Source organism: Phalacrocorax carbo, chromosome 1 (assembly GCF_963921805.1).
Source record: "Phalacrocorax carbo chromosome 1, bPhaCar2.1, whole genome shotgun sequence".
NCBI classification, from domain to species: Eukaryota; Metazoa; Chordata; class Aves; order Suliformes; family Phalacrocoracidae; genus Phalacrocorax; species Phalacrocorax carbo.
Window position 1 is genome coordinate 189,649,752 of NC_087513.1, and position 21,416 is coordinate 189,671,167.

General features: G+C 41.0%; 1 protein-coding gene across 1 annotated transcript; it reads right to left on the minus strand.

The window, feature by feature from the left end:
- Positions 1-12,088: 12,088 nt before the first annotated feature.
- Positions 12,089-21,378, minus strand: NHLRC3 (NHL repeat containing 3). The gene is made up of 7 exons (XM_064440960.1): positions 21,223-21,378; positions 19,937-20,089; positions 18,930-19,077; positions 18,236-18,436; positions 16,972-17,063; positions 15,270-15,382; positions 12,089-14,764 (listed from the first exon to the last, which is right to left on the minus strand). The coding sequence occupies exons 1-7, from the start codon at positions 21,310-21,312 to the stop codon at positions 14,536-14,538; spliced, it is 1,026 nt and encodes a 341-aa protein (XP_064297030.1). The 5' UTR covers positions 21,313-21,378; the 3' UTR covers positions 12,089-14,535.
- Between the last annotated feature and the right edge of the window lie 38 nt (positions 21,379-21,416).

The following is a 21,416-nucleotide window of genomic DNA, read 5'->3' on the forward strand; positions in this document are numbered from 1 at the left end:
GGTGACACTGTTCTGGATAAAATCAGGTGCTGCCTCCTGGTATGCCAGTACTGCTAAATAAAGGTGGGGCGGGGAGTGAGCCTGAGCACTGGACGGAATTTTTTGTTTGCTCACGGACTGGCCTGACCACTCCAACAAACTCTTTCTAAGACAAAGCCTAGGGGTGCTTCTGGGGAGAGTTTTTCTCAGCAGCTCCTCCCAGAAGGCACCATGGATGGACTTGGCTCTCCAGCTTTGACTTATGTCCTCATGCTGCACACTGGTGTGAATAAAACACCCACTCCCAGGTTTATGGCATTCAGAGCTGCAGAGCAAACCTTGGATTATTTCAGACAGAAGAAAAAAGAAAAGAAGAAAAAGACACCACCACCCCAAATCATGATTCTATCACCAGAGGGGCACCAGCAAGGTCCCAAAGGACATCCAGGGAGAGGATGGGGTGGGATTGCTACAGAAGGGACGTGCCATGGGCAGTGTGGATGTGAGACATTCCATGTTACTCAGGGAGAGGGACCTAACCCTCTGTTTAGTTATTTCTAATGGCATGGACATAGCCTTTGCCATCTATCCTTTCAACCTGAGATACTGGAATTCAGACCCTCTGCTAGGTGGCCAAAGAAAAAAGCAAACATTGTTTTCCCATGGAAAGCACCAGGTGGGTGTAAATCAGGGCAGCTGCCAGGAGCTACACATCCCAGGTCAGCACCGGCTCGCAGGCAGAGGCACACTGCCGTGTCTGCTCCTAGCCACCTCTGGCAGGAGGGTTTTGCAAGAAAAATAGCTGACAGATCTATTAGAACCTTGCCTGCACAATGTGATAGATGAGAGATCTCACCTGGAAGCTATCCCCACAGAGAGGCTTCCTGTGTTGTGATATGCAACATTCAACTGAGCAGGACGGCTCAGTTTTTACAATGTGAATGGACAAAACGTTTTCTCCTTGAGCACCTTGCAGGGCCACAACATGGCAGAACCCCTACAAATGTGTGCCTAGATGATCTGTTAGCCTCTTCCATTTCGATTTGTACCTTCCTTTGCACCAGACGTGCTGTCAGTTACTGCATCTCAACTGCAGGGTGGAAAATTCCAGGCAAAGGGGGCATATCTTGTTCAATCATAAAGCACTCATATGACCGCCTCACAAGATATTTTAACTGGAACAAACCCAGCAACAATAGTCATGTAGAGATGATGAGGTTTTAACTCTGTAGTGCCATGACCTTTTAGCTAATGGGAAAGTGCCCAGAAAAATTTTCTTGGGAATTTATTTTCCTCTTTAATGTCGCTAATAGCAGATGTTGCTAATAAAGACTAACCTAGGTATCTCTAAATAAAAATGGCATGCCCCTACTGTGGTCCACTTGCAGGAAGTCTGGCCCAAATACCTTGCTAGATCTACAGACTAAAAGAGAAATACAATATTCAAAATAATTGTTATAACCATCAATTTCACAGAAACAAAAGAGAACAACAAACTATTATAGTAAATTGAATCATAAAATGGCAATATTCCAAGCTGTATATCAGCTGGGTCTTTTTACTTGTCTGTTGACAAAATAAAGAGGATTAGGGGAATGGCTCATCTGTTGATTGGAAAATCTACTTTAAAGTTGCAAGGAAATTCTAACAACCACATTTAATAAGGAATAACTCACTGTACAAAAGCTTCTGTTCACTTACAGCTCCGCTCCCCAGCTTGTAAACTGTGGATGCTCTGGAGCAGTAGAACCAACCCCATTCTGATGTCAATCCTTCATCAACAGGTTGAGTCAGCTTGTGTTTTCAACGGGCCTAGTAAGTGGAGTCATATTAGGAACAGCACAAAAATGTGGTATATTTGCATCAGGGAAAATCCTATTTCTGCTGTAGTTGTCCGTGACTATTTTATTCCTGGCTGCAGTACACTCAGGGTTTTAATCTTTTCTACAGGTTTTTCTCCTCCTATATGAAGTCTGAATATACTGAGTTTGGATTCATAATGCACCTGAAGTTGTAGTTCTAAAACTATCTGTGGGCACCAAAGTGATGCCTGAGCTGTAGTAAAGGCAGTGGAAGGGATCATGCTGTTCAAACTCAAGACTTCAAATCCCCTGTTATCAAAGCAGCCAGCAACTGCCTGCCCCGCAGGCACTGATGGGGCTCCAAACCATGCAGCAGTTCTGGGCAAAGCCATCAGTGCCAGGGAGCTCCTGGCAAACTGCCCTTCCATCATCTCATCTCTACCCTGGGCTCATTCAGCCCAAACTGCTGCTTTGGCTTCATCTTGCAAAACCCCGGTGCCACCAGACACCTTAGCAAAACTCAAACTTCACTCCGCTCAGCAGTCTGGTGAGGATCGAGGTAACAGGTTTGTATATGTGCTATGTGGTTATGCCTCCACTACGCATAATTGCACTGTGTTGGTGTTTGGCAAGTGCCATCTGGTTTTCATTTTGTTTCACAGTATAATTCATCACCGCCACCCCCACAGATTTACAGTGCAACTGCCTTGCTGCTTTCAAGACAATTTCGGCTACACTGAGTGTGTTTTGATTTATTTTAACTGAAGCCAGCAGACACTACCATCAAATCATTCTCCTTTAAATTAAAATGAATTTGATTTGCAAATTTTAGCAAGATAGGACTACTTATAAAATCCTAACTGATAAAATAAGAGGATACTAAGGAGATGAAAGGACCAACCATAAAATAACTCTGCTCACCAGAATCTAGCAAAATACTCTGGAGAAACATCTTAAGCACATTAAAACCCATCAAAGCTATATAAGCAATAAGAACAATAGTGAGTAATTAGAAGAGGTGTAGAGAGGAAAACACCTATTGTAGCTCAATACAGGAAATGATTTGTTTAATACTTCTTGTTGTGACTCAAATTACTATTTCTCTTTGCAAAAGACTGGAAGCATCTTTCAGGAGAAGCTATTTTTTGAATCTGACACTGTGAGAGGGGACACTGATCTCTTCTGTATGTACATCTGTGTACAGGCAAGGCGAGAAAAAGGAAATTTAAAGCTAAGACGGAGCAAAAGACAGAGCTGATTACAGAAGTAACAAAAACAAGTAACTGACAAACCAGGATGAATGTTTTTATTGTAGGTTCTTAAAACTCCCAGTGAACAGTTTTCTCCCCCCCACTTAGGCACATACACTGGAAACACCATTGGACATAGCTGTAAGGAAAACTGTGAAGAGAGAATAAGACCCAAAGAAGCAGCCCACCTCTGGTGACACGGATTATTTTCTTTCTCAGTAACACCAGAAGCCCATTTTTCATTGTAATTTTATGTGCTCCTCAGCTATGTCTTAGGGTTCACTTTGCACAACAGTTATTTCACTGCGTGATACTGCGTGCTGAGGTATTACGAGCTGCGAACAGGATTACCAGGTTAAAGGGACATTGTCAAAAGCATTACTTTACGTGCACATACACACATTAATAACCTTATTAAGTCTACTAACTCGAGCAGACGAAAACCTAGGAAGTGTCAGAATTAATGCTATCTGTGTTACCCTAAATCTGTCGTTTCACCATATGCATCATGGCTACAATCTTTAATAATATGATTGCCAATTTATTTTCTCCCCAGGGGCTCCTGTCCTATTCAGTGTCCTCTGCTGGATGCTCCTCCTCCACCTTCCCATTCCTTGGACATCTCCAGGCTCACTGCACTGCCAAACATCCACATATTTTCCACAGGAATAACAAGTGGAAATTATCTCATGCAGAGGACATGCCCTCTGTTGAATTTAAAGCCATATTTAGAAGGAAGGCATTAGAGCTTCACCATGTTTTATAATTCTTCTAAGTAAGTGGAAAACAATATACTTTCTTAGAAATCTCTGATTTCAGCAGAAGATAAAGCTAATCCATTGCATGGATGATTTCAGCCTGGGTAGTTCAACTTCAGAGACCAAAAGCAAACAAAAGAGCATCTAATAAAGGCAAATGTTGGAAACTCTCAGCTTGGTGACATGACTGGCTTTACCTATCACACAGTTCGTGTTTTCATAAGCACACCATAGTTCATGGGAGTTTCTTCAGCGGCCTTGGTGAAGAAGAGGACCAGGACAACAGAGGCTAGGGTCTAACGATTGTCCCCAAGTAAGACATCTGCATAAAACCGGGAGAAGTTGTCCAGGGTCAGTGCTGTCCCCTCAGAGTAGACCGTGGGTGAGTGGGGTTGCTGCAAAGCTGCTCCAGGCTGCGGAGAGGCACCCGTGTTCCTGGCAGGTACAGGAGCAGTGGTCAGCTTCCCATTTTGTTTCATTCCCTTCCTTGGTGGAGTGGGCGGGAAAACAAAAAGTAAAGAACAAACTCAGGGCTCCAGGTTTGCTTTCACCCACTTAAAAATCTAAGGCCAGGCAACTAAACCAACCACAGCAGCTAAAATAGTCTTATCCCATAACGAGAATGAAGAAACCCAATCCCATTTGTCCCCCAGTTTCTGGGTTGCAGCGTTGCTTCAATTTTACCCTTCATCCCTTCCCCACTGCGTTTGATTATCTTTGTAAAAGGCTAATAAATTCTCTGCTGAATTTAAAAAAGTGGCAGCATTTGCATTTTGAACACTTGGCCGTTGAAGAGTCAGCCCATTTAATTATTACACTTCAGAGGATGTACCCAGTTTTGCCCTTTGCCCTAGCCAAGGAGGCACGGGCGAGTGAGGGATGAGCAGTGGGATTACAGGCCACTCAGCCTACTGGTGTTTATTTAAACATCACCAATTGCCATTCCTGCTTTGGAGCCTAATCTACACTTCAGATTTGAAACTGCTATCCCAGGGATAGCTCCATCCCAGCACTAGCTCTTTAAATGTATGCACCGGTAATCCCATTTAATTTGACTAGGCTTGCAAAAAGCTTTGTCTAAGAAAAAGGATATGTTTCCAGCCTGTCTCACGGACTCATATTTTCATTAAATGCCACTGTGGTCTACTTAAATTTTGAATGCTTTGTTTACTTGGAATTCACCTCTAACCACATTACAGTGAAAAATAAATCCTTCCACAGGCTAACAACTATGTTTATAATAAAATTTTTTAGAAGGTGCTCAGAATTTCCTATCTCTTAATTTTTCCACTGTTTCCATTATCTGTAATGTGCTTATGTCAAGCTCTCTTGGCAAGGCACAGGCTTTCATCTCCAGTATTGTATAGTGCCAAGCACTTTTTCTTTTGAAATAATTATGGGGTTTGAGATTTTTAGATCAAGCTGCAAATGTTTCTTTCCTGATAAAGATTTTGGGTCAAGCAGCTATTATTCCTTTCTTATCCCAGATGAAATATCCCCCAAGCAGAACAGCGAGAACTGAGGTTGTCATAAAATCCATTAAAAGTCACACACTGGAATTAACGCAGTGAGTTAGATGGGTGCAATAGCACTTCTTAGGACACCTGAGCTGATCTAATGGATCCCTCACACCAAAGTGAACCACCTTTTGAAAGCATGGAGGTTTCAGATTGGCTTATTTGTCTTAATGCATCATGTATTCCTTTTCTTTTACATTGGCGCATTTCCTTGGCAATAGCCTCCAGGGCAAGGGCTGTCTTTGTTGCATGTATGTACAGTGCAAACACTGCAGGAGACGACTGCTGATATTGGGTGGCTTAGGCAGTTTCATTACAGAAGCATTCATTACCACTCTTCTCTCCCAGCATGCCTGTGGCCCAGACTACATCAATAAAAATTAAATAAAAATAACATACATACATATGAATGTTAGATTACATTTACTGCATCTGCTACATACACCTCCCCTGATATATTTATCTATATACGTGTGTGTATGTATTTGTGTTTAGGAGATGTAATACATAGAGTCTACAATTTGTGACATGACTTCGGTTTCTTGAGCAAGTCAAGATTTGCTGGGGGAGGTGATATCCTTTACTATACCCAGTGAGATAGCCGTTTAAAAAAAATAATTACACAAGGGCTTGCATACCTAAAAGCTCATCTTCCGTTTTAAACTGCCACAATTGCGCTAACAAGGGAAACTATTTTTTCCTTGCAAATGTTGCCGTGCTTGTGTCTGCAGATCATTATGGGTTTTACAGTGGCAGTGTGATTGCTTCGTCTGTTAGAGAAGGGAGGTGGTGCTCAGAGAGCAGCCGTCACGACTGAAGGGCCCTTGGCTTCAGTGCAGAACAGGAAGGGCACAGGGAGAAGCAGGCATGATGCACGAGACCTTACACAGCTGCTCCATGGGGCTGCATGGCTTTCACACCACCTGGCAGCCTCCCTAGGACAGCCTGGTGGCTGGCTCTGCTTTAGAGTTGGCCTCTCCAGGACTGCCAGCAAGGCTGCCTTTACAGATAAGCTGTGTTGCAATGGTTAGTTAGGAAAAGAGACTTTTTAACATAAGCCACTCAAGTGTTGTCAGGGTTTCCTGGCTTGAGATCTGTCCTCCTCTCCCATGCATTGCCGGGGAGCTGTGTGCAGGGATGAAGACTTGTGCATTGCTAAAAAACTGTGTGGGGATGGAGAAACAGCAACCAGAACGCAGCAGGCCAGAGAGAAGGTAGGTACGTGCTGGAGACCTCGTGTGGCAGCCCTCTGCAGCTGGGTGAACTCCGGAGGTAGATCCGCATAGGGTGGCTGGGGACAGGGCTGGCCAGCCATGCCGGCCATGAGCAGTGGCCATGCAACTGGGCCATGTCCAGGGAGGCGATGGCCACCCTGCGCGCACAGGGACCGCAGGGTATGTAGGCACCACATGAAGTGCTGGAGTCCCCGAGGGGCTTCCTAATCACCAGTGCACCAGGGTGACCCTCCACTCCTGGGAGAGCTGGGTGGGCCTCCCAAATGGTGCTCTGGCAAGGCAGCTGCGTGCCTGAGCACTTGGAACAGGAGGTAGAGGTACTGTGAAATAGTTATCTGCTATTAATAGTAATGCTTGACTCCATTAATAGCAACAGATAATTAATAAAAGGTGTTTAATATTGGCTGTGACCTGTGTTTCCTCCTAACTCAATTGTCTATGAGAAAGAAGGAGATTTACAAGATTAGGCAAAATGAAAATCAGGTGGTCTCTGCTGGGCCACGCCAAGAACATAGGACAGCATTTTCAGATGTGCCACCTTAAAAGTTATCCCAAATATTTTTAATTCCTCCAGCTTGTTAAATGTCTTACAAATGATTCAAACTTTCTTTCTCATGTTTTTGTCTGGTAGCATCATCCACCATAAAGCCCCATTAAGGCCTTGGAGGCAAGTCATGGTAACCCTTAGGTATAGTATAATCTCCTACTCTCATAACATTTTTCTAGATTTTTCACTCCTAGAGGCTCTGAAATTAGACTGGGCATGAAATAAGATGCTGCAAGCCTTATTGCAGAGCTGGTATAGAATACACTAGGTAGAATCACTCCACCCTCTTCCCCTTGACCTCCACATCTCCTCCTTAATTGATTAAATACACATTTCCACTGTAACATTTATAGATATGTTGAAGCCCATGCCCATAATATGATGACATCTTCCTTTCTTCCTCTTTTACAGTGTCCCTGTATAGATAAATATTGGTACTTGCTTGTGGACCAATCACCCTCTGGTGACATTGCCGCTAGGACATATAAGAAGGCCCCATTTGGGAGCTAAGACTCATCTTCCGCCTGCTGGTTCCAGCTACACCCATGCACCTGAGAATGAACCAGCACAACCATCAGCACTGTGTCTTGGCTGGAAGCTAGTAAAGAAGCACCTTCATTTTAATTCCAAGATATTTCAAGTGCTCTGATCTTTGAATGGAAATTAACCTGCACTTGTGCTACCTCATATTCATGTCAGACCATTGGTGATGGTGTGTTACATAAAAATCCAATATATTTTGCAATTTCATTACCTAATCCAGCAAGTATAGTGCTCTTCATCTCTGGGACAGTAGGCAGGTGCCACAGGCAGCCAGGGCATGCACCTTGGGGAGAACATCAAAGCTGACCAGACTGAAGTAAGGGCACCTCCAGCCTCCTTTGCCAAAACTTTTGATTTTCAGTAAGACCATGTATGTTCTATTCAAGAAAATACCCGCAACACTAAAACCTTAGGCTACTTGCAAGCTTTTACCTTCCTTTCAAGCCAACTTCTCCCGCATAATAAACACCACGCCTCTACCCATCTTCATTCTCCACCCCACCTTTGCACACCAGGAGATGTACGTCCTGACTGAGTTCTGAAGCCAAACTAGTTCAGAGCAGCAACTAAAGGGAAAAAGGCATGTTCACGCAGATGCCTTAAACAATGAAATGCTGACGATACCAAACATGGTAGCTGGATAAAGTCAAGGATTTTTGACAGACTCTTCTTCCCCTTCTTTCTACTATTTCTAGTTCCACTGTAGCCTTCCTGTGATGAGAAGGGGCAGGAAAAGCCAGAATTGCCTGCAGTATTAAAAACGAGCGTGCACCAGGGATTTACATAATTACGTTGCCATGCTTTCTGTTTGATCATCTGGTACTTTCCTAGTACCTCCCATTATTTGCTTTGTTTTCTGACTGCTGCCGAGTTTGGAAGGAGGGATTTTCAGAGACCCATCATATACGAGCCTGGGACGATTTCCTAAATGCCAATATATCAAAGCTGCCATTGTATATATAAAATTAGACTTCTCTTTACTAACTGTACCTGCTTTTCTGTTTATCGACGTTATATTCCATTTGCCATTTTATTGCCCAGTCATTCAATCTCATGATGATATCCTTCTGCAACCCTTTGCAGCTTTTGTCTTTACTAGCCGCAGTAGCTTGGTGGTGTCAGTGAATTCTGTCCCTGACTTCCCAAGTCAATTTCCAGATCATTTAGCAATATATTGAGCAGCACAGAAATAGTTTTTAATATACTCCACTTAAAATCTTTTAATTAGTAATCCATTATTATCCCTTCTTTCTTATTCCACACAACGTCTTTATGGACACTTGGATGCTGTTGAAAGCCTTTTGAAAATTTAAGCAAACTCTATTAGCCAGATCATCCTGACATACAGGCTCGGAGATTCTTCCAAAGACTCGTAATAGATTTCCTGGTTGTGTATCCAATACATCTATTTTTTTTTTTTTCATTATGTTTTATGTCAGTTGGCAAGGTGCAGCCATCAATTCTATTGGATCTCTCTAGAATCCTCACGGAGAGGTGTGGGTTTGTTTTTTTTTCTTTCCTTAAAATATATTTGCCATTTTTTTCTTTCCTCTGGTACTAAGGCTGTTCTAAGCAAAAGTTAGTATTTCAGAAGTCGTCTGAAAATATTGAATGACCTTAATGAAATGAACACCTGCTAGCAACTTATCAATTTCTTTTAATAAGCCATTTACTGACACTTCAGTTTCAGCCAGATCTTCCAATTAAGACCCTGTCAAAAAAAAAAATGTTAACAGCATGAAAAGCTGTTAAGGACTTCAGCAGCAAACACAGATTAAAAAAAAAAACCCAATATCTATTCTGGTCTATTCTTCAAGAAGGGTTCCTTTACACTATGACCACCCTGTCACCCAAACCCTTTGACAACTGTCCGAGACAGTACTGTACTGGGGGCTAGGAGCAGAAACAAATTGAGCTATATCAAAACATAGGGAGATAGTATTACTCCTGTACAGCGCACAGGTAGGTTTAGTGCTGGCAGTGCTAATATCCAGACTTCCTGTCACGCAGCGAACATTCTTCTGGATTTGTTTGGTTTTAATAATGAATGTTATGAAAACATTTTGAGATTAAAGCCTTACCAGTTTTCCACTGCAAGGCAAGTTTTCTGATCTATACAGTTTAGCCAAGGAGTGGAGCAAGAGATGACTCGGTCATCATCTGTAAATGACTCCATAGGGGATAAGAAAAAGTCTCCCATATTAGGCAGATCTCTAAGCTAGCTGAAAACAGAAAACATGAGGTTGAAGACAAACCAATCTAGACTAAACGTAAAGCCTTGCCTTCAGAATGATGTTTATTGACTACTAGGAAGGCTTACAATACATAGACCTTAGTTATTCAAGAGTTAGATTTCTTAAATCTTAATTTGTTTGCCAGAGATCCCACCATAACTCAGACAGAATCAATAGGTTCATTCCTGATGTAACTAGGCAGCTTTTTACCTCTGTTTTGCAGATCCAGTTGCACAGTCATGTTTGGTTTCCTCAGCCTCAAAACATGTGATTTTAAGACAAAGTACGTTTATTCATATCTCATTTGTATCAGTGTTACTTTGGCTTTAATGCACTAACAATTCACCCTGTGTGCATGAATTAATATGCTCCTACTTTCAAATTTCATACAAGCAACATGACTTTGATGCTTTATGAACACGTAAAGACTCAAATATTTTGAATCATTTACCTGAAGAAAAGTCTGTGTTCAAACTTTTGGATGGCAATTGCTGGTAAATACAATTTTTGCAGATGCAATCCCCCCAAAAAGTAGAATAAAATAATAATACAAAAATCAGAGCAAGGATTTTGGACAAAGGCTGAGAAAGGAGAGGTAGAATAAAATTGGTGAATCAGATCCAGTTAGCTTAGATCTAATCTCACTCAGGGTCACCTCTGTAGGGAAATATACTGACATTACTCTTTAGGTATAATTACGCTGCTACAGTTATACTATTATAAATTATTATGTTACTAAATCAACTTATCAGAAGTAATTCCATTTAAATCAATGACATAAGGAATAGAAGAATCAATTCACCATACCCAGTTGTCTCTGGACACTGAATTACTGATTATTTTTCTTTTTTAGGAAAAACAATGGAAATAAAAGATAGACATAAATCCAATAGTAATAAGCCAAAATGACTGCAATACAGTTATCTGCTTATGTTTAAAGCCATCTATTTTGAAAAGAGAAAGGAAGTCTGGAGCAATTCATTGTCTTTGTTGACTTACTCCAAATGTTTAGACATTACCAGCTGTTTACATTTGCTAGTATATAGCTACACTGAGTATGCCAAGCATCAGCAGGGGTTTGGTGCCCTCTTTTGTTTTATACAAGCAACTTCAGCGATTGCAAACACTTGGGTGATAGATTGCTTGTGAAGGCTTCTCAGGTTACAAATTGTTAAGAAAGTGAGTGTCAGCTAAGGTAAGTAACAATGCTTCAAAAAGGTTAATAACCACTTTAAAGCAGTGAACTTGCTAATAGTAATGAGCAGACCCAGAGACATAACGGTGGCACCTTCCCCCTCACCTTTTATTGTGACAGGTCAGCCTCACTAAACTTACCTTGCATTGCACAAACCTGATTCAGGCTGCTTTTGTGCTGGCCAGACAGATATTGTTAATCAATTGCTGACTACAACAACACACACACGCACAAAAAAAAAAGAGGCTAGTTAGCATCACAGAAAAAAAAAAAATAAAAAAAAAATCAAGATGAACCGTATTAATAGGCCTGGTCTTACCTCTTCGGAATGTCATCCAGCTAACAATGCAGGTACTTACCCAAAGAAAAGCATCTATTACAAAATAAAAAGGTTGGAGACATCGAAACATGGAATATTCCTATTTCTTTTACTTGAATACTCCAGTGATTACTTCTCACACTTCAAAGTTGACACCTATTAACTAAAATTAGATGTTTGGGGGGTTCTAGCAATCACCTTATGTTTCCTTTCTTGTCTAGTTAACACTGTAGTATGTTATTTTCCCTCTTGTGCAGGTATTTCTAACCCATGAGAAGGCCCGTCCTGACCTTCGAAAAGCTAAACAGATTGCTCAGTAAATCTTTTCTGGAAATAAAACCTGATTCCATATTAAGGAGTTTTATTAGTTTGTTATTAATTTCCCCATTAACGTCAAAAGGGTATAGGGTTTAAATATTTTTTTTATACTTGACACTTACGTAACTCATCATCCCATTTTACTAATTACTCAGAGGAAAACATCTGGGAGATATTTATGTGCCTTTTTTGATACATGAATTAGAATGCATAAGAGATAAGCCACAGAAATAGTAATGTATTAAGATAATGTGGAGTTTTACATTACATTTGAATGTGGTATCAGAAATTATTAAATACCTTATGAAAGTGCTGAGGATCCCATATTTAGAAAAGTAATCCATTGCAATGGAATGTATTGGTATTAGCCCAGAAATAAAGTGCCCAAGCCTTTCATAATGGGAAATTCTCAATTTATTTTATCAAATTATCCTGCTATGCAATTTGTCAGAAATCGGTTTCAAGGTGATACATACGAAAACCTTCAGAGAATTAGCAAGTTAGTGCACAAATCAATCATTTTCTCAGCCTGGTCATAGACACAGAGACAAAAAGGAGTCTAAGCTTCTCATACTAGGTAACAATGAGCATCCCTTCTTATCACAGAAACGCAAAAGCCTACAGGCAAGGCACTTTTTGGCACCACGGTGTACTTCAGTAAAGCCAGAGAAAACTGCATGAATGCTCCCCATTTCTAGGGGCTGCAAAAGCCCATGTAAAAAGGAAGTTGAGAGCAGATCCGCACAAACACAACCTTGTAGAAATAACTTACTCATCAACATCCAAAAGTGTGTTACTCCTTTACTGAACACACAAGTGTGCTCCCAGAGGCTTTGAGTCCAGTTTCAAATGGATGTGACAAAGGAAAAATAAATAAGGAAAAGATGTGGTGAGGAAGGATGGATGTGCCTGGACCCCTTACACCGCCAAGATATATTCAACTATAGTTACTTATATTACAGTAATATTTTAAAATAGAAATCCACCTTGTGTAGGTGAGAAATAGCTAAATTGCACACAGAGCAGAGATCCCTGAGCTAGTGGAGACCAAGTTAGAAAATCCACACAACACACTGCAAAGCAATGTGAACATATCCATCTATATCTAGACGAAGTACTGCTACATTTTCAGCTAATAAATATTGCTTACTAGCTCCACATGAATGATGGATCATATTTACTAGTGTATAAGTTCTGGTTCTAAGGCTTGCACGAGGGCAGCCAGGTTAGATCTGCTTTTGTTATTGTGGACGCAGCCAACAACAAAGCATTTGTATTTAGTGCACTAATCTCAAATAGCACTGAAATCAGGCCACCAGGCTCCACAGCTGAGTTACTTTCTACAGAACATATGAATCTGACTTTTCTGGACTTTTCCGGAGTTTTCCCATCTGCTGACCCAGAAATTTGTGATTATAGGTTGAAACCTGCCAAATTAAGATGCATATGCTTTTGATAACTTTCACTGAAGTGGATATTTCCTATCAGAATAATTCCATTTCCCATATTCCCTTTCTAAGGAAGTTGAAAAAAAATTGCCCCTCTCAGCTGTTAACTAGCATTAAAATAGTCCACACAGTAGAATAAGTGTGTGGAAACAGCAAAAATCCTCCCAAATGTTTTGAAGAACTAGTAGATAAATATGGAATGTGGCTCCACAGCTTTACAGAGGTAATCAGTTATTCACTGTCTCGTTTCTGCAATACCATTTTCCCCCTCCAATTTTCCTCTGTGCTATAAAGTGAACAATCTTGTGGCAACACGTAAAGAAAACAGAACCACTCTGGACTAGGAATGCAGAGACAGCATTTTTTAGGTCAGAGCTTGGAGACATTTGCTAGGATACAGAATAAGAAACTTAACTCTAGACATTAATGGAGTTGATGAAGTCTAAGTGCTGGATATAAAAGAGTTAAAAATCCCCAAATCAAAACAGATGCACTGCTGTTAACTGGCAGAGCTTCAATAAAATTGGGAGAAAATCATGTGTCTCCCAGGCCCTAATACTGATTAAGACTGCCCTAGCAAATTGCAATTTGTTTATCTTAAAGAACTTATATGAGTTTAACTTCAGTATGTTCCACTGCAATCTTACGGAAGAGAAAACGCATGCTGATATAAATCAAATCAGGTTAAGAACTGATTTAGTTAAGAATCAGTACTTGGCTGCTGTGCACATACTTTTAATTAGTTCGAAGTGCCTGATATCAATTTAACTTAAGCTTATTACAGACATTAGCCCTTTAGCTAGAGCTGAAAACTTAGATTTCAATGCTTATGTCATAAACTGCCTAAAGCAGATGCCAGTATCAGTGCTGACACCAGCATACAGCAGCATCTTATTCAACATCATAATGCATCTCTCTATTCACTGTTGGGCAGTATCAGCACAATGATTCAAAAAAAACAAGTGAAGAAACATTAAAATGAGGTCCTTGCTTCCCAGGAAATCATTTGTACACTTCAGATGGTTCTGACCTTCATTTAACAACACACACAGGCTAAGTAGAGGAGCCTCAAGATGAGCCTATACACTTAAGAGCAGCAGCTGTGTTTGTAAAGTTATATATAATAAAATTAAGATGCTTATCAAAGTCATTTTACAATTCCCAGCAAAAAAAGCAAAAGCCACCATAGCATTACTAAAATGAGTAACAGCTCAAGACTGAGTATCTCTCCAGGGCTACAGAACAGCTAGGACAGATTCCTAGCTCTACAGTTCTGGGAGACAGTGTTCTGTGCTTGTCTAAGGAAACACAAAATACAGAAAACTCAAGCAAATGAGGTCACAGGTCTTCTACATGACACAGCTTATGCCACAGCAGTTGTGGGAAACCATCAGCTTAAGGGTATGTATTTTTGTACTTGCTGGGCTCCAATCTCTGCAACATAGACTGCTCCACTCTTCATGTCTACATCCACAAGGTGTGGTTTGGTTTCATCTGCCAGCTGAACTGTGTTGACCATAACACAGTCTCCAATAGAGCCAACCAGTGGCGCCGCCAAGATTGCTAACCGGTTGATATTCAGCTGAGCTACAATCAGGTATTTGTAATTGGCAGTAAATCTGTGAAAGACAGAAATATATTTTTGAATTATGAACTCCATATGACACCTCATTTTAACACAACCATGCACTTTAAAACAAGGAAAACCTCTGTAATAGTCAAGGTTTTGAAGGCTACGACAGACTAAATGCAGTAAAACATCGAGAATTAACTTGTAAGCCTTGCTCTACATGTTGCTGCTCCTTGAGACAGATTGTGCTACAGAAAACTCATTCAAGACAATCTTTCTTCCAGTAAAAGCTGCAACAGTAAGGTCAACAACACATATAACTTTAAAATTAAGTTCCCAGTCCTGCACTCAAATCCATGGAGCTTGTCATAAAGCCAGGATATCTCTGTCAAGATACAACCGTGCAGATCTTTGCATATGGTTAGGGTCCAGCACCCTGTTAGTTAAACTGGTTAACTCCTTGTCATCAGGCATTAAATACCAACATTTTAATTCACCAGTAGGAGTACACCTTATTTATGTAATTGCATGCTTCCAAAAGAACTGTTCAATACCTGACAGAATAGGGTCCATCTTCTGAAAAACAGCTGCTCCAAGACCCGAGCCATTCCCCTGTGACTTTATCAAAAACTTGGATTCTTTTGTTGTCTCTGTCCGCAACCCATACCTGTTAAGGACAAAAATAATGGCTGTTCACAAACAGAACAAAACAAATGCATTTGTTTCTTACATGAGCAAAGTATCCTGTAGCAAAAAAGTACACCTTGGAAGAATGTACCTCCACATTCAAGACTAAGTTAGTAGATATGACTTCCAGATATAAAACAAAATGGCCACATAGTTGAGATACACAAATTATCTTATACTACTTTAACAGAGCAATCAGTGCCTTCTCTGCATTTTTGTAGCTATAATATGGATAAATTTAGTAGGATTTCTCCCCTGCTCATTGAGGACATATTTCCACCTATTTAATCCTAAAGATACTGGTCTGTCACCCTCTAACAATTTGTTTTTCAACAGTAGTCTCATTTAATGATCCAAGGCCTATGATGACTGCATCTGCAAACACTCTGATATGCCCAATACTACTAAAAATATTGAGCAACTTAAACACTAAGAGCATTTTCAGCATGTTTTGTCTAATCAGTTTTGTGGAGCTTATCTCTGTTCCACCCCCGGCTAACTGGGTTCACAAACACTGCAAGCTAGCAATACCATTAGACAGTTCCAGTGAAGGCCTCTCTTGCATTACAATCATTGAAATTTTAGCTGTTGCCAACTCATCAGTCTGGTAAGTAAACCTCATGACTTTTCTGGGATGTCATCTGAAAGGGAGTAATAAACAAGCTGACTCAAGATCTTTCATCACTCTTTTTAAATGAAACAATACTGCAGCAGTCTCTTAGATTTCTTAGGAATTCACAATTATTTCTAACCTAGGCTGATGATCAACACCACATTGGCAATAAAATTGTAGCCTATCACAACTGCTGTCTTTGAATGTATGTACTCATGGTAACTCTTCAACACAAAGTGTCCATGTCCCTCCTCTTCTCCCTCCCACCCTGCCAGTTTTGGCAGAGAACTGATTTTTATATATGTTCCTTATTCTGGTTCAGACACCATCAGCAGAATTAGCCTAAACCAGTGGTTTAAGATATTTTAGTCAAGCAATTTTATTTTCCCTGAAACAGATTAAGGAGTGACCGCATAATTCCTCTAGGTGAGCAGCAGAGCAAAGCCAGACTACGGTTAACACCTGGCAGAAGTAGACTCTTGAATGCTTTGAGCGGCATGTAGAAAAGGACCGATGTCCACCACCTAGCCTAGAGCCTATTAGCTTATTTGAAATTTCCAAATACGACATTAAAGTCCCCTGAAGAAACCTAAGTTATTGGGTAGATATTTATTACAGAATATAATTCTCCTGTACTCTCACAATGGCAACCTGTTAGGAACTGCAGGAGAAAGAGTTTGTTGTTGTGTGAACATTGACAACATAACCGGTCAGAACCCTTGGGTTAACCTTGCAGCCAGCTACTGCAGGACGTGAAGGATCAATGACAATGGCAGTAGGATCTGCAGTGCGAAACTTCAGCTTATGACCACCATCATACTGAACACTGTAACCCACATAAGATCACCCAGATCACAACGGTTTAATTAAAAAAGAAATGCAATTTGTTCTGTTCAAATACATGTAAACAATGTGTCGGAAGATTGAAAAAAAAATATTCTCCCTTTATTCTTTACCCGTCCAAAAGGATCCAGTGTCACACTATGAGGAATCTTGAACTGACCAATGCCGGTCCCATTTGTTCCAGTCAGCCATATCTCTTTGTAATCTAAACAGTAAGCACCACAAAAAATAAAAGTAAAAACAAACAAAAAAAAAGGAAAAATAAGAAAACAACACATAAAACAGCTTTAAGTCATTCCCTTGCAAACTTGCATTGATTAATTTTTAAAAGGTGGAACTTCTAAACCCAGGCTTTTTAAACACAGTACTCCCAATATATAAACCCAGGAAATACTGGAACTAGTACAGGGACTGTTGGACTGTTATATTTCGTTTCAGGATTATGGTTACAGAAGTGTAGCCACTAGTATGGAAAAACCACAGTCCAAGGCTCTGTTAAGCATGGTATTAAAAAAAGAAAAAAAAAATATCTGTAGGAACAGTTGGCTGATTATGATATCCATTTGTTCACTAAATTGATTTTTTTCACATTTGTTACCTGGCAGTTTTGAATGTTAAAAAATTGCCATTTTGCAAACTAGATATTAGCAAACCGTCTGTTTTATGACAGCACAAAGGAGAAATGATAGCTCCTCCAATTTCCCCAGCTGCAGATAGCCACAGACTCCTCACTCACAGCGCTAACCAACACTGACCATCTACCTTGGGAACATGAGCAAGTTCATTAGAATCACAGAATAATTTCAGTATAAAAGATCTACAGACACCATCGGGTCCAACCTGCTTCTCAAAGCAGGACTAACCTTAATAACAAATCCAACTCTAAAGTTAAATCAGGTTGTTCATAACTAGCCAAGCTTTAAGCATCTCCCAGAGTGGAGACTGCACACCCTCTCTGGGCAAACCATTCACCGTTTGATCACCCTCGCTGTGAATCTTTCCTTCCAAAAATCAAACTGGAATGCCCCCCTTGCATCTTTTGCTCAGCGTTCCTCGTTCTTCCCTGTCCATATTCAAGAAATGGTGGCTCTGTCTTCTCTACACCCTCCCATTACTGACTTGAAGACAGCGATAAGAATCCTCCTTAGCCTCCTCTCTTGAAGACTGAACAAACTCATTCTCTCAGCCCCTTGTCATAAAAGATTAGGCAATTTCTCCTGAAGCGAGAAGCAGTAAAACAGGACCTGATCCAACAAGTCTTCAAACTAATGTTAAATGACAGATCTACTTAGCCCTCGCTAAAAAATATTCTCAAGCTGTGTCATTTAAAATTCAATTTTCAATGGTCAACTAACGTGGAAGTTGATTTTTCCATACCATTGGATAGTTTGAGCAATCTGTTATTCATTCCTCCGTCTCCATCCACAACATAGATATCTCCACTTTCTTCTACAAAGATGTCTGCTGGTTGATCAAATTGTAGGGGAATCAAACTTGAACCAGCATTTCCTGGCGTGCCCAATATCTGCATAAGTTTACCCGAAGGACTATACTGTTTCACGGTGTGCCCATATTTTCCTGTATTAAGAAAAAAAAGTGCAAAACCACCTCAACAACAAAATAGAAGTATTTCAACTGATTACAAAGATTAAAGAAGAAAATCTCCTGATACTCACAAGATATTAATAAATCAAACCAACAAAATTCTATAGTGAGAATATGACAACAACAATATTCATCCACTGTATTAGGGCCACCAAACCTAGGTCAGAAGATAAGTCTAGCCAGAAATTTTTTTTTTTAACCCTGATACCTCGCAGGGGTGGGGTGGGGGGGCGAACAAACAAACAAACAAACAACTTGCTTACTAAGTTCAGAAGCTATAAGCAGACATACAGAAGAACTCATGAACCTTTGGAGTATTTTGTGCATCACCCGAGTTTGTTCATGGCAAGAGATGCACAAATCTGCCTCAGAATTGTTTGAGACACTTAAATGAGTTGTTTAAAGTAACATCTGCAATATTAGCATTTTCTTCCCCACCTAATACTTCTATGTCCATGATGCATACCTGTTCCAACATCTGTGATCCATACTGAACTGTCTGTTGCAGTGTTTGATACAAAGATACCATGAGGCATTTCCACTGTATTATTCCAGGAGTAAAGAAAATAGCCTTCCTCTGAGAATACAAGTACCTTTGGCACATTATCTCCCCTCTGAAAAGGCAAAAAAAAAGGTCTATTAAGAAAACATTAAGTAAGTAATCATTTTTGAAAATTCCTCTTTGTAAGATTTTTGCAACGTTTCATAAATCACGAGAGTCTCCTGAGACTGTCTGCTAGATCTCATTTTTTCCAGCTAGAAGAGGGAGAGACGGCTTTAAGTTTAGCACACAAAACCTTCCACTCATTCTAGACTTTCAACTTAAATCACATAGAGTCTGATTTTCAGAGCAGCCAACCTCCTGCAGCTATCTTGGTCTTCATTTTCAATCATGTTTTTATGTTCTTGCTGAAAAATATGACAAGCATAACACAGGCATGAAAAACTGTAACCGTATTCATTAGCTGCATGGCACTCAAGTACTCATACTGTGCTTTGTAATTAAATCCCACCACTTGCCATGGAGAGAATGTCTTATCCGTGACCTGGAGATTCCAATGCATGAAACTGGGTAAAGCAAATAATCAAACTCCAATTACTGTAACTGGCTGAAAGAGCTGCGTGTTTTTGATTTCATGGGACAAAGACTGAAAGAGTGGAAGGGGACAAGTCAGTTGCCCCAGAAACACAGTTTACCTTATAGTTTGAGAAGCTACTATAACTCACTTAAGCTGGAACATGCATTCACCACAGAAGTTTAATGCTTTTAAAAGCACAAGCAAGTATGGGCCCAGAACTACTTTAAAAATGGATAGAGCAGAGATACTATACTTATATTTTCACTAGTTTTGATACAATAATTATTCATATATATACACACATACATATATGTGTATCTTAATCTGAACCAGACACTTTAAAGGCAAAAATACACTAGGTTAACAAGGAGAGAAATATAGTATTCTCACTCACTTGTCCCACATAGACTAAACCATGAAGAGAGTCAACAGCAACACAAAATGTCTGACCAGTGAAGTATTCTGGAATTTTAGGCCAGCCTATGTCCAGCTTGTACATCTGTTGCTGTCCCTTCCAAGGAGAAGGGTACTCAAACGCTTTTAAAACCTGAAAATACAAAAACAGATATCCATTAGTAGTTAAATGCCATGATGGTAGGATCAGAAGAACCAGCAATACAAAGTAACTTTGTACGGAAGCATCATAAATCGATTTATTCAATTTAAATTAAGTAGATAGATAAACAGAAATAGGCTTGTAGCTAGGGTTTTAGGCTGCAAACGGGAAAACGTCGACAAACTGGAAATTATCTAGTGAAGTCCTTTGGACTGGGGAGCTGTGGAATTAGAAGGCAAAAAAACACACCTTGAAACTTCTTACATCAAAGTTGTAATTACTATCTGTAAATCACACTCCAAAATGAGGGAAATAGCAAAGGTTCCAAATGAACAAAATCAATAACCACTTCAGGAAGAAATGAAAATAAAAAGATAAATCAGAATAAAGGGAAATACAGGTCAAGAAAGAAAACTATATTGTAGAAATGGGGAAGTGCAAGATACCACGAACGGCAAAATCAGGCCAATGTATACGTTTTAAAGGATAATGGAAAAAAACAAATAATCTTCCACCCTTTTGTCCTATTTTTCCAGCAGAGGAATGGAAGCGAAGCCCAGCCGCGCCGCGGCAGGTACTGGATGGAGATCTAGGCACTGGAACGGAAAGATCGAGCTAGGAGTCGTACGCAACAAGCGGTGACCCTGAAGGACCAGGGCCATTGCACACTTCTGTTAACTGCCTTGCCAGAAGTAGGGGTAAGCTGGTGACTGAGAACGACCAACAGCTTAAGAAAGGCTAGACTATCATGAAGGCAAACGGAGATTTGTTAAGCAGGGAGAAAACCCGGCAGTGCCAGAACACGAAGTTATTCACCCACAGACTATAAAGCTTTTTCCTCCCTTAAAAACCTCTGGAAAAGCATCACCCCGCGCCCGCGTTTCTCTCGGAGGGGCTGTGAGGTCACACACAACCCTCCCCGACACGACGTGAGCCCGAAGGGGCGCGGGAAGGCGCCGGGACGAGCCGTGTCGCGGGGCCCTGCGGCACCCCGGGGGGGTCCCCGGGCGAGCCCTGCGGCCCCGACCCTGCGACCCCGCTCCTTCCCCGGTATTTGCCTGCGGGCAAGAAGCCGTGACCGGAGGCCGTCCCTCCCGCCCTGCCTCCCCCCGGCCGCCGCCCACCTGCGAGCCCCAGAGGAGGGCCAGCAGGGCCAGCAGGGCGCTGGCCATTGCCAGCCACAGCCACGGCCACGGCGGCCGCTTCCGCCTCATGGAGGCCGGAGAGGGGCGGGGCGCGTTGCCATGGCAGCCGCGTGACCGCTCCCTCCCTCCCGCCACCGTCCAGCCCAGGGAAAGAGAGGGCTCGTTCCCCCGGC